The sequence below is a fragment of the Mirounga leonina genome, unplaced genomic scaffold (assembly GCF_011800145.1).
Source record: "Mirounga leonina isolate KUSES-001 unplaced genomic scaffold, KU_Mleo_1.0 Mir_174, whole genome shotgun sequence".
In the NCBI taxonomy this organism is placed as follows: Eukaryota; Metazoa; Chordata; class Mammalia; order Carnivora; family Phocidae; genus Mirounga; species Mirounga leonina.
The window spans coordinates 46,406,895-46,420,325 of NW_023270451.1; the positions used below are offsets into that span (position 1 = coordinate 46,406,895).

The 13,431-nt window shown below is 41.4% G+C and overlaps 1 protein-coding gene across 1 annotated transcript; it reads left to right on the forward strand.

Moving 5' to 3' along the window:
* The first annotated feature begins 1,021 nt into the window (after positions 1-1,021).
* On the forward strand, positions 1,022-13,170 carry PPP1R17 (protein phosphatase 1 regulatory subunit 17). Its single transcript, XM_035021442.1, has 4 exons — positions 1,022-1,103; positions 5,020-5,172; positions 6,494-6,646; positions 13,091-13,170. Exons 1-4 carry the CDS (start codon positions 1,022-1,024, stop codon positions 13,168-13,170), a joined length of 468 nt encoding a protein of 155 aa, XP_034877333.1.
* The last annotated feature ends 261 nt before the right edge of the window (positions 13,171-13,431 follow it).

Genomic DNA, 13,431 nt, shown 5'->3' on the forward strand with positions numbered 1-13,431 from the left:
TTAATCTTATTCCTCTCTAAACATTCTTACTATGATGGGACATGAGTAATAAATTATCAGGAAGAAACAGAATCAGATTCTGTAAGTCTCAACTAATGCATTTCTCATTCAGACCTGTCACATGTCCATTCTGGATTTCCACTCCTCCTGGACAATGGCTACAGCTAATAGCTCTGGAAAGTTCAATGGATTTGTGGTTTAGGAAAAATGGGGGGAAGAGGGAGCAGACTTGCTCTAGTGTCGGAAATCTCTAGGGAGAAAATAATAAGGATCCATTTCAAGAGCTAGATTTTTTTCCTACAAATCTCATTACTTTATAGTTATTTTATATTATATACTTCATGCTATATGTATGTAATGCATATATATATACATGCTATATATATGTAATGTGTACATGCATATAAAATATAGCATGTAATGATAGAAAACCAGAGGCTTGGTTCAATTTGCGTTCAAAGGAATCACTGTCTGAGAGTCTTAGGTGTCTACTGGAAGTCTTCAGAACTGGATTTAGATCCAGGCTGTTTAAAAATTTGGATCTTGGCTATTTAATAATTGTGTGACTAAATGAATGAATTGTATTTTCTGATCCTTGGTTTCTTCATCTGCAAAGTAGGCATAATCCTATTTTGCAGAACTCAACAGAAAATACAGACAAGATTTAATCAAGAGTTTCTGTAATTCTCAGCTAACTCATTTCTAATTCAGAATTGATAAGTATTCGTTCTGAAACTCCCACAGTGCTTCTGAAAGAAGATAAATATTGAACATTTGATGCACGGCAATTATCAATAAATCCGTGTGTGTGTGTGTGTGTGTGTTTCATTTATTTTGACTTAAATCTTAAGTTAGAGCTTCTAGTAGGTAATAAAAGAAGCAGATTTGAAAAATAGGATTAAATTGAGAATGTAATAGTAAGTGAATATACTCATTTCGTAAGTGAACAAATGAACAGAAGACACACTAATGGCCTTGTTTCTTATGCTTCCCTAGTGCTGCCCAAGAAACACCTCCTTCGATGATGTCCACTGAACAAATGCAGCCATTGGAGCTCCCAGAAGACAGACTGGACAAGCTAGACCCTCGTTGTGACCACTTAGGTAAAAGCCCCAGCGTGAATGTCAGTAGTGGAAGTCAGAAAGGAAGGGGCTCTGCCATTCTCTGCAAGTCAAAGGGAGGCCCCCTGAAACCCGATCGTGTGTACCTTCTGGTGACAGCCAACACCAGATGGACAGGCAAATAGCCATGACTCTGTGGGGTCTGCCGTGTAAATATTAGCGGAGGCACGGAGAGAGGTTCATTAGAGTTACAAAAAGAGAGAAGAGGCATTGTCCTCTTTTTCGGGTCTGACCGAGTCCCAGGCAGAGCGTTTTTGAGGCAATAAGTGGAATGTGGCAACAGAGCTTGTTTCTAGTATTTGCCAGCACACTTACACCCCATGTGCAGGGCCAATAAAATATTTCAAATACCTCTCTTTGCCTATCAAGACAGAATTTTAAATAGCCTTTTTCTGCTTTATTGTCAATCTGTTTCCTTTCCAGAACTGACTTTTTGCATAACCTTTGTAATGAAAATACCAGAAACATTTCTGCCTCTACCCATTTCTAAAAATGAGACACTCAGACGTTTGATGGATGGGCCTTTTGCATATTCATAGCCTTTGTTTATATCTCGCCTGGTTATGACTCTCCCCTCTCCCCGTTTGCCATCAAGATAGTTTATGTTCAGGATTTCTCCAAAAGTGGGAAAAAGTGCAATTGAAGTAAAAGTCAAAACTGAAGCAAATGCCTTGCTGTACTGTGCACTGAGTCTCATCCTGGGCTGGAATGGTGACCCATGACTGGTCCATATCCAGCCTGTCCTTCCAGAGACCCCCACAGCTGGGCAGCACTCATTCTGAGCAATATTTATTCATTCAGCAAATGTCTATGGTATGTATGATATGGGGAGAAATTGTGCTATGTGGCAATAAATTTTTAAAATTGCATTTTCAGCTAGACATTAAGAAACATAGGGGAGGGGGTGGGGGGATGGGATAATGGGGTGATGGGCATTAAGGAGGGCCCTTGATGGAATGAACACTGGGTGTTGTATGCAACTGATGAATCACTAAATTCTGCCCCTGAAACGAATAATATGAAATTGAATTTAAATAATTTTTTTAAATAAAAAAAGAAGAAAAAAAGAAACATGGTCCCAAGAGCCTGAACTTGCTCCTAATGCCATAATCTGCCAGGAATGTGACCTTTAGCCTTTCATCTGGCCTTCTAAATCTGTTTCCTCATCGGCAAATTGGGGATAATTGTACACCTTCCTTGTGGGCTTAGTGTGAGAACTAAATGAGATCGTGTGTTTAGGATATGCTATGAATATTTAACAACTGGTAAAACACAGGCATTGATGAATCAGAGAAGGTGTTGGTCATTCCCATACACTAGAAGGATGTGAAATCATCTGGTATATAAAAGTATTCAATAAAGTTCCCTCTCACCTCTGTTTTTTTGTATATGTAAACTTAAAAGCATATGGTTCAGTGCCTTACATGCAGTATGATCTCAATAAATTTTATTAAATTGAAATGATTGGATGGAATAATTCAAATCCTGTAGGTGAAAAGAAATATTTATTACTATTAAATATGGCTGAAGGGAATGATGCTATTTGATTTTTGGTTATGTACTGTGATCTTTGGATGATGCAGGCATAATAATGTGTGGTTACTAGCTATTTCTTTCTTTCTTTTTTTTTTTTCTAAGGTTTTATTTATTTGACAGAGAGAGACACAGCAAGAGAGGGAACGCAAGCAGGGGGAGTGGGAGAGGGAGAAGCAGGCTTCCCACGGAGCAGGGAGCCCGATGCGGGGCTCTATCCCAGGACTCCGGGATCATGACCCGAGCTGAAGGCAGACGCTTAACGACTGAGCCACCCAGGCGCCCCACTAGCTATTTCTAATGGTAGTTTTCTCATGTATATTGTGTTTTCTAAAACAAAAGACCATCCAGACATAAAGCCCAATAGACCATAGCAACTTGAAAGGCAGGACTATTTCTTATTTGTCTTTTTAGTCCTAGAATCTTGCCCAAGGCCTGGCATAGAGGAGGAGCTTCATCAGTGTTTGTCGAATAAATACATTATGAATGACACAGGTTATGTCTAGACCCACGAAACTGAAGGGAACAAGTTTGACACATTTAATCCTCCACGTTTTAAAGACACTGACCTGAATATTTACATAAAAAGAAACAGAGAGAGGGGCACCTGGGTTGCTCAGTTGGTTAAGCGTCTGCCTTCGGGGATCCCAGGGTCCTGGGATCCAGCCTTGAGTCGGGCTCCCTGCTCTTCGGGAGCCTTCTTCTCCCTCTCCCTCTCCTGCTGTTCCCCCCTTTTATTTATTTATTTATAAATAAATAAAATCTTAAAAAAAAAAAAAAAAAGGAACAGAGGAAAAAAGAAAGAAGGGAGGAAGGAAAAGAAGAAGGGGCCGAACATTTCCAATTAATCTCTGAATTTCCCCAAATGCATTCACAGTTGTAGATGTATAAGACTGTAACCAGGCCATAGAGAGTTTCCAGAGAAGACAGACAGCTTCATTGTCTGTGGCTTCTTTGAACCCTAATAGACTCTCTCCTTATACATAACATGCTTGAGTTCATTCATTCAAGCATACATTCAACAAATACTTATTAATTGCTGTAAGGGGATAAAAACACAAGATACCTGTCATCAAAGGGGGCAGAGAAGACATATGCAGAAAATGTGTTACACGAGCAAAAATCCTGTGGATATCCAGAAAATGAGAAAGGACACCCAGGACTGGGAAAGACTTATGGAGACAGGGCAGGAAGGTGGGCTTTGCTTTGGACTTTGTGGAAGGTTAGGGGTTGAGCAATGACCAGAGTGAACATTCTTTTGAAGATCTAAAATATATCAAATGTAACAACTTCTTTACCAACATTAGCAAACGTAGCCCTCTCTCTCTCTCTGTCATACACACACACACACACACACACACACTGATTTAAAATTATCCCCACTTTAAAAGTTGAGACAATATTAAAGTTCCTAGAAATTAAGGCCCAAGTTCTCAGAACTAACAAGTGACAGAGTCAGCAACTGAACTTGGATCAGTCCACTCCACTTATCCATTCAAAATGCATTTACGGGAGGGAGAGGCAATTAAGAATAAAATTATCAAAAGGATATAATCCTTAATCTCCAAGAAGGCTCTGTCAAGAGCAGGAGATAAACCCTGATAGAATAAACAAATGTCATTGTCTAGAACAATGACAGAGACGCTCAAAGAAGCACACCATCAGCCAAAGCATTGAGGAGTCAGATGGAGCAGAGAACATATTTTCATGGGAAAGGAGTGATCAGATTGGACTCATCACACACACTGACATCTGATGGACACGATGTAGAATCCAAGCTTCATGAGCTCGGGAGACTGAGGAAGGTAAAGAGCTGAGTAAGAGGACAAGAGGACCTGGAGTGAGGCTGGGCAAATGGGAGAATTGGATTGCCAGTGGGGAAGTGGATGAAGAGGCCAATGCTGAAGGCAAGTGTGAATGGTCAGCGCGATCTGGCTGGCCACAGAAATGAAGGCAGGTGAGGAATTTGTGGAGAACCTTATTACAAGGCTGGAGTCTTCAAGAGAGCAAGCCTTGAGCAAAAATTAAGAAACAGCAGTTAGCAAAGAAAACCTATTCTATCAGAAATTCAACTCAAACCCACTCTGTGGCTTGCCTAACTATATTTTAAAGTTCTTCTTTGCTTTGATTATCTGGCCATTGGAGCTCTCTTCATTTGGAGTTTTATAGACTATCCCAGTTTTCTGTTTTATGCTATGTATTTGTGCAAGGCTACGAAAGTCTTCTGTATGCTAGGCCAAAATATATAAATCCTTTTCCTTTTCAGACCAAATGGCTTCTGCAAGTACTTGGAAACCAACCAGTTTGTGAGTGACCCTTACTCATGTTATATTCTTTTTTTTTCTTTGCATCCTATCAACATCAGATGACCTTTCAGACCAGTTCATTAAAGACTGTGATCTCAAAAAGAAGCCAAGAAAGGGAAAAAATGCACAGGTTGCCCAGAATGTTGAGTCAGACCAAAAAAAGCCAAGGAGAAAAGATACACCAGCACTGCACATCCCACCTTTTATACCAGGTAATGGACAATGGGGTCAGTTTGCCCGTCTGTGAAGGGGGGCCTCTACCACTAGATCGCATTGGTCTCACAACTTTTTCCTCACATATTTGGGTGTTTTTAAATCACTGGTACTCTCCCTGCACCTGTCTTCATTACAGTATGGCCAGCTGCTATATCAAATAAATTCCAAAATGTTTAGTGGCACAACACAAGGTTTTTTTCACTCATCAGTAGTGCGAGTTGGGGAGGCAGGTTCTGCTCCAAACGGTAATTCAGGGACTCCAGCTGATGGAGGTTCGGACATCACCAGCACGTGGCTTTCAAAGTCACCATGAGCATTAGCATCCAGCAGGCATGTGGATGAGGGGTAACGAGGGGTGGTGGGGGTGGGGCAGAATAGACTGGAAGACTGGCAGACCCGAAAGTGGCCCACATCACGTCCTTCAGTCACAAACCTCACCTGACTGCAAGGGAGGCAGAGAGATGCCGCCCAGGGGTGTGTGTGCCCAGGAGAAAAGCAAAATGGTTTGGGGAACAGCTACCGTGTCTCCATAACAACCTCCTGTGTGATGTGTGACTCTCTTGCTTCCCCAAAGTTTTGTTTGTTCTTACTTCCTTTTCTCCTTCCCTCCGGGCCATTGATTTAGTGTCCTCGCCACTCACAACCCACTTGGAGGGAGACAAAACAAATAGAACACAGAGCTTCCTGAGAGGGAACTGTCAGTTTTATAGGAAATAATGGAAGTGCATAAATGGCTGAAATATGCAGTAAGTGGTAAGGCCATAATGAGGTCCTTCCATAAGGACCCCGAGAGCTCAGCCTGGGCAGGGAATTGTGGAAAGTTGTGTAGAGGAGGCTGATGTCAGAGAGTTTGTAAATGATGGAGAGAAATGTCACGTGTGGGAGAGGTGAGAAGGCAGGTAAGTCCCTGAAGAGCAGAGCATGTGGCTTGCAGAGCAGCAAATGATCCACTGCTCTAAGGAGGATGGACCCCGCAGGCGGACAGACCTGGGCTCGCTTCCTGGCTCGGACCCCTACGAGCTGTGTTACTGTGGCCATGTTTTCCATGCCTCGCCTTCCTCAGATAGGTGATAGTGACAGTAATATTAAGTTCCTCAGGGTTTTGTGAGGCTAAAATAAAATCAGGCATGCAAAACCCTTTGTGTCACCTCAACAGATACTAATTCCTAATACAGAAAAAGCTTTTATTAAAATAAGTTTGAAAAGCTATACTGACTACCATCACTAGGGATATGTGCAAATATGCATGCATTGTCCTTATGTATCAGGATATATGTATATGACTCTGTTTCTCCCTCTGTTTCCCTAACCACGCAGGTGTCCTTTCAGAACAATTACTTAAAAGATATGACATTCAAGAGAGACACCCAAAGGGCAAAGTGAGTCCAGCTCTTCATAACACTGACCTGGAACAGAAAAAACCAAGGAGAAAAGACACACCTGCCCTGCACGTGTCCCCCTTTGCAGCAGGTAAAAAGGCTGGTGCAAGGCATTTGCAGGGGGTGATGGGACCAGGTCAAGAACCTTACCATCTGGAGGTGCCACGGGCATGGCCTCTGTCCTGGCCCAGCAAGCTGTGTCACACAGAAGCGCTCTGTGGGGGGAGCAGCATTTACTGCTGCCTTTCAGGCTTACCTTCCCTGGCAGCTCCCTCAGGGCTGACTGGGAGCTGGGGGAGGTTCAGGGCATTCCTCATGCTTCAGCAGAACTGGTCAGATCCACTGAGCCAATGAAATAGAAATGTCAGTGGGTCCTTGAAAAGAGTTGACATATCCTCCTCCCCAGCCTTCCATGGATCATGCATCCTACGACTGATGGCTGATTCTCCCAAGACACCTGGCTGGCTGTATTGACCAAATCTTCAACGAGAGAGAGAGAGAGAGAGAGAGAAGGAGAGAAAGAGAGATGTAGAAATAGCGAGAGCTATCTTTAGTAACAAATTACAGAAACGATCCCTGAAAGTATCATTTCTTTTCTTAGATGAAATTGAGTATTTATTGTTAATTTTGTCAGGTATGATAATGGCATTTTAGTTATGGTTTTAAAAAGCTTTTAGTGTTAGAGATACATAAAGAAGCGTTACAGGGAATTTGCTTTACAATACTCAAAAATAAAGACAATTAAATAAAACAAATGACAAAATGTTAATAAGTATTAATTATATGGTTTTCTATATATATATATGAAAATATGAAAACTCCCATAATAAAAATGTTAATTTATTTTATTTTTTTATTTAAATTCAATTAATTAACATACAATGTATTATTAGTTTCAGAGGTAGAGTTCAATGATTCATCAGTCTTACATAACACCCAGTGCTCATTACATCATGTGCCTTCCTTAGTGTCCCTCACCCAGTTACCCCACCCCCTTCCCCTCCAGCAACCCTCAGTTTGCTTTCTATGATTAAGAGTCTCTTATGGTTTATCTCCCTCTCTAATTTTGTCTTGTTTTATTTTTCCTTCTCTTCCCCTATGATGCTCTGTTTTGTTTCTTAAATTCCACATATGAGTGTGATCATATGATGATTGTCATTCTGATTGACTTATTTCACTTAGCATAATACCCTCTAGTTCCATCCACGTCATTGCAAATGGCAAGATTTCTTTTTTTTTAATCCTGAAAGTATCATCTTCATGAGAGCTATCTTAATATGTGTCAAATCAAACTCAAAAATCTTGCTGAACTCTGTGCACAGCCCAGACTATGCAGTAGCCAAAATAGTGAAATATAGCCTTGTCCCTGAGAATTTTATGTGGAGGTTAGGGAATAAGACATATACTCATGATTAAATTATAAGACTGAGTGTGTGTCTGTGTGTGTGTGTCTGTGTGTGTGTTAGAGATATTTGGAGGGTGGTGGCAGAGAAGAAAATGTACTATTGTTTCTTGAGACCCTACTAAATATTAGGTACTGAGTTTGGTATGTCCCATGGATTTTTTAAAATCAGCTGAATAACACAAGAAAGGTAGCTGTTAACTCCCTTTATAGGTAAAGAAACTGAAAGAGAATTTCAGTAACTTAAAGTCTTCTGTGGATGGCAGTGATGGATGGATAGCTGCTTGGCTGATTGGTTGGATTGATGATGGGATGATTAGGTGGACAGGTAAATGGACCAAATTATGTTCAGGATCAAACACAATGATGTGGCAGAGCTGGGGCTCTAGGCCAGGTCTGTCTCACCTGTGGGCAGTTTTTCACTGTTTTGGCACTATGGCAATCCAGAAGGGACACTTTGGGAGATGGGATCTTGTTGTTATAGAACTATGTTTCCCCATTATTTTATTTAATAAAGAAAAGAATTGAAAGAAGGCTCAGAAGAAGACATCATGAATAGGCAGTCAGGGGCACAGACAAGGTTACTGATTTCTGTGGAGCAGAGCCAGGCAAGGAGGCATGGAGCCTGAGGAGGCACTTCTCTGGAGAAATGGACTGAAGACCAACTGGCTGGATCTGAACTGCCTCAAACATGCTTCTCATAAGCTGCATGCATTCCTACCTGCACTGATCCTCCAACCCATCATACATTTCCTGCACTTCTGCCTCTGTCCTGGTTCCGGTCACCTTTGAAGACTCAGCTAGCTCAGAGTCTCTGCTAACAGACTCCTCCAAGTCCAAAATGAATCTTTTCTATTCTGAACTAACTCTGTAGTAGACACGGGCATGCAAATACCAAGACTTTGTCATCTCTTTCAGTATGGTCTTTATGGCTCTTGCTGCCATTATTGTAGCTGTTCTTAACATTGACTTACAGTTGATGAATTCATGAGAACTGTGCTGGTATTGACCTTGATATCTAGTCCAGTCCTTTTTATATAGCAATACTCAGTAAGTATCTGTTGATTTGATATTCTATTTGGAAATCACAATTCTGCAATTCCAAATTCTCCATTAGGAGACTCTATTTTTTACCCATTCTTATATTTGTTTTTTATTGAAGTTCTCTTAGGGAAAGACTTGGTAGAGGAACAAAAATATTTATGAGCAGAGAGTCACCTTAGCACACAGCACTGAACATGGGCTTTGCAGTCAGAAAGGTCTAAGTTTGATATCTGGTTCTGATCATTCTAGCTTTGTGACCCTGGGCATCTAGTACAAACAAAAGAGCCTCCTTCATTCCATCCATCTCTGAAAGCAGGACCATAAAATCTGTCTCCCAGGATTGTTAACATAATTAAATAAAGCACATAAAGCACGTAGCACAGATCCTGGTGTTTTGAAAGTCCTCAATAAATGTCAGTTCCTCTCCATTCCCTTCAACCTGATATTCTTTGAGATTACTTAAACCGTTTCTCAAGGTGAGAATTTTCCTAGCCTCAGTGTTTTACCTTTCCATATAAACCTACTGATTCAAGGGACTTCCTAAAATGTTGAGCCCTGTTTCTCTGGCAATGGTTGCTGCCTGCATCCCAATATCCACATCTTAGGAGAGCAGGTTCCTAGTTGAATAAAAAAAAATGTTTCTCAAACAGGGCGAAATACACAGAGCTGGAGAGGGAGGCTGTGTATCCATGGACTCTATACATATTATGGAATTCCTTGAATCAGCAAATCTCTGTGTTGCATTTGCAATTATAGATGGTGTTCTATGATTCTAGCTTTTATTAGCATATTAGCTGAAGCACTTTATTTTTGAAGAGCCTTTTAGTATCTAAAGATTTGGCAGTAGTCGGAATGCTAGTTAAGCTGATAAGGATAGAGCCTTTGGCAGATGTTCAGAGAGACTCATACTGGTTCTAATAAGGGTGTTGAGAGGAACTCACAGACAAATGCACTCTGGAGACATCTCCTCTCATTAGCCCTTGGCAACTGAAGACTGGACAAGGATTATCTCTCTCTTCTAAATCTCTTGCTAACTACCTTCATTCCCCTAGGTTAATGAGCTTATCTGACAGGTTCCAACTGCCAGGCAACTCCTCAGTGAGGAATCATCTCCGGTTTCCTTGCCAACCCAAGGTTTGCTCCCAACTTGGCCCACATTTGCCAGGGCCACCCATCTTGGTGACTACATGGCAGGGTGCACTGGGTTGTGATTAGTAAGATCTGAGTAGCCAAGACCTGCTTAAAAGAAAAAGAAGTCTTTAGTGAAGGTCTGTGGCAATGGGAACCAGAGAAAGTAAAAATCATGAGGCCGGGAGCATTGAAGAGAAGCCTCTTGGAAAACTGGCCCATGAGCTATGAATATTTGGAGATCAAAGCTCAATAATGTACTTGGAGAAATGGGACTGTTGCGTCCTTTGAACGTGACACCTCTTCTGGGAATAGAGTGTTCTCTCTGGTGTGGCTTGCCAGGACAGGAGGTATCTTAGCCCCAGCTCCCATACATCTGTCATGCAGGTAACCAGCTCTGAATGGGATCATGGCCTAAAATAGCTTGTTACAAGGCTAATTGGTTGACCCTTAGAGACCTGGGACTGACAGCTTTGGCCTTAAAAAAAATACCACGTTCTAACAAGCAGCCAAGTTCCATCAACTCTCCTCCACAGAGAGTAGGAGGGTAGGAACTGACATTTTCTAAATCCCTACTGTACCCCAAGCCCTGTACTAGATGCTAGAATATCCTTTAAGACCCTCAAGTTTTGGGGGGGGGGATAGATGTATTTTCCAATGATTCCTACAACGTGAAATGTGCTTTAATGAAGGTTCATGTAAAAGTGTGCCTGAAGCATCAAAGAATGTTGGTCTACATTTACCTGGCAGCGTCACCCCTTGAAGGAGATAGGATTTATTTTTTCTCCAGTTTCTTAGATGAATACACCAAGGCTCAGACAGGTTAAGTGACTTGCTCAAATTTAAATGACCACCAAAGAAGGCAAAGGTTCCAGGCTCTAGAGTACATTCCTTCAATGACACACCTCTGCTTCCCACAGGAGAACAGAGGATCGGGACTAGGTTAAACCACAGATCCGTGTTTATCAAACCTCATTCATCTTCAAAGGAACAAAGTCGAAGATCTGAAGCATCAAGAATAAAAATGTATTGATGACACAGAAGCTACTGATTTCAGCTTCACCCTAAACAGTGACAGCCATGAAATCAAGATTTTCATGAGCTACCATATGTATTTTTCATTATAAGACACTAAAAATAATGCTTAACTATACTAATACAAATGCTAGTTCACTTTCCACTTGAAATTACCTCCCGTGTCCCTCTGGAAAGCCTAGCCTACTTTGGAAAGGGCTGACCTTGATGGCTAAACAGGCTCCTCCCTTCCCTGAAATCCCAGGACTTTTTTTTTTTTTTTTTTTTTTGGCCCAGATGCTCATCTGACTAGTTTCAAGGATACCCCAAGTAATCAGAAATTTAACTGGGATCTGGGAATTTAAACACTCTTGCCCACTTTGAATCAACTCAAATTTGGCTTAATGTGAAAAGATATCAAGGAAATCAGGACAGAAAGTTTGGGGGCTTAGCATAGTTAACTCTCTGTTCTTCTACCATGATAGCCTTAATTCCAAATAAAAATCTAAACCTCCTTGCAGCTGGTAGAAGAGAAAATATCACCCACTGTGTTTCAGAAGTGATTTATGCAAAATCCTCAGTTTCAACCAGACTCTAGAAATTGTTTTTCTCCTCCAATAAATATCAGCTAATTGGTAAAGAACCCATATGAACAAACTAGGAACTGAATCAAATGAATAGTCATTAAGATCAACACATAGTTTTCATTAATTTGCCGCTGTTGAATGGAGTCCAGTGTTGTAGAAAGGCCTCTTGTGGTGCACAGCTTTCTACCCTCATGTTTAGATCTTTATGAAATGCTTAATGAACTGAAAAGTCTCTAATTATGAGAAGGTGGGGAAGATGCAAGGCAGTGGTGGTTGGCTGGAGTGGATGACAAAAATCATGGAGGACTCGCCTTGAATCACAGCTTCCTTTGTCTTTTTATTAAAATGACCCTACTTCACAATTTACAGGATGAGCAGAACCACCCAGCCCTCCTTGGATGGTCTTAACTGGGCTGATCAGTCCAGAAAATTGTGCTCAGGCTTCTGAATTTCAATGGCCAGTAAACTTTTAAAACACAAAATATATTGGAACCCAACATAGGGATAGTTTTGAATTTTGCCTAGTAAGGCTGCTAAAACACCAACCATCTGATGCTCCTAAAATTCCCAAAAAGAAAGGATATTTTCATCCTCCCAAAAAGAAAATCAAATAAAAATAAAGAGCAACTTTTTAAAATTGTAGCCACAGAACTTAATGAGCACTCACTACACTTTCTTGAATTTCTCCTTTTGCTCTGAACCACGTAAACTTTATCATCCACCAGTCCTGACATTTAGAAATGGCATGTTCAGAGCCTCAGCTCAGTCTTTTCCCCAGATGTTAGAAAAATGTATTTAACTTTGGCTTCATGCTGCTGACCCATTCTTTTCAAAGGGGAACCGAATTAGCACGTGTGAAAGGAGAAGCGGACACGGGGCTCACAGGTGTGAGCCTGTGTTTCTTGTTCAACTGGCACAATAACCCTTTACATAAGTATCAGTGCATGCCTTTTATATCCAAGAAAATTCAGGTGTGAAAGTGTTAACTAGCCCAACACAGACTGAGCGAGTGGCAGAATGAGAGGTCCAAAGCAAGTGGATTCCAAAACCTGTTTGCTTTTTGTCTTCCTGTGCTGCTAACTTAAACGCAGACCATAGACCAGGAGGTCAACATTGCCTCTGACTCCCAGGTCGAGTGTCTCCTGGTCACCAGCGCGGTGCCTCATTGAGTCACAGCTCCTCTGGGCAGGCCAAAGAAGGCACCCAGCGTCCTGACTCTAGCGGCACCTTTAACACTTAGCTTTGCAGATGCTAAGAGGTGTCTGGGTTGCCATGCTCCTGTGTGCCATGTCTACACTGTAAGGTTGTCTAATATTTTCATTAGAGGCACTTAATTGCAGATCGTTGCTTTGTTTTGCAGGTGTGACACTGCTCAGGGACGAGAGACCCAAAGTGATCATGGAAGATGACGAAAAGGATGGTGACAAGATATCTATTTAAAGAGAGTTCTCCTGAGACCACTTGTAAATAGGTTAGACTGGTTCCCTGTGGCGACCTAGGCAAAAAATAGACTTGCTTCTGCTCTCATTTTGTGATAGTCCGCCTTTGAGATCCAGACACCTTTCCCCCAAGAGGCGTACTGTATCAGATTGCCAGGTACCTCTTTGTCTCACTCCTCTTTCTTGAATCTGGTTTCTATTTTCACCTCTTGAATTTTCATTTTCTAATGCAGTGGAAAGGAAACAGATCGTTCTAAATTAG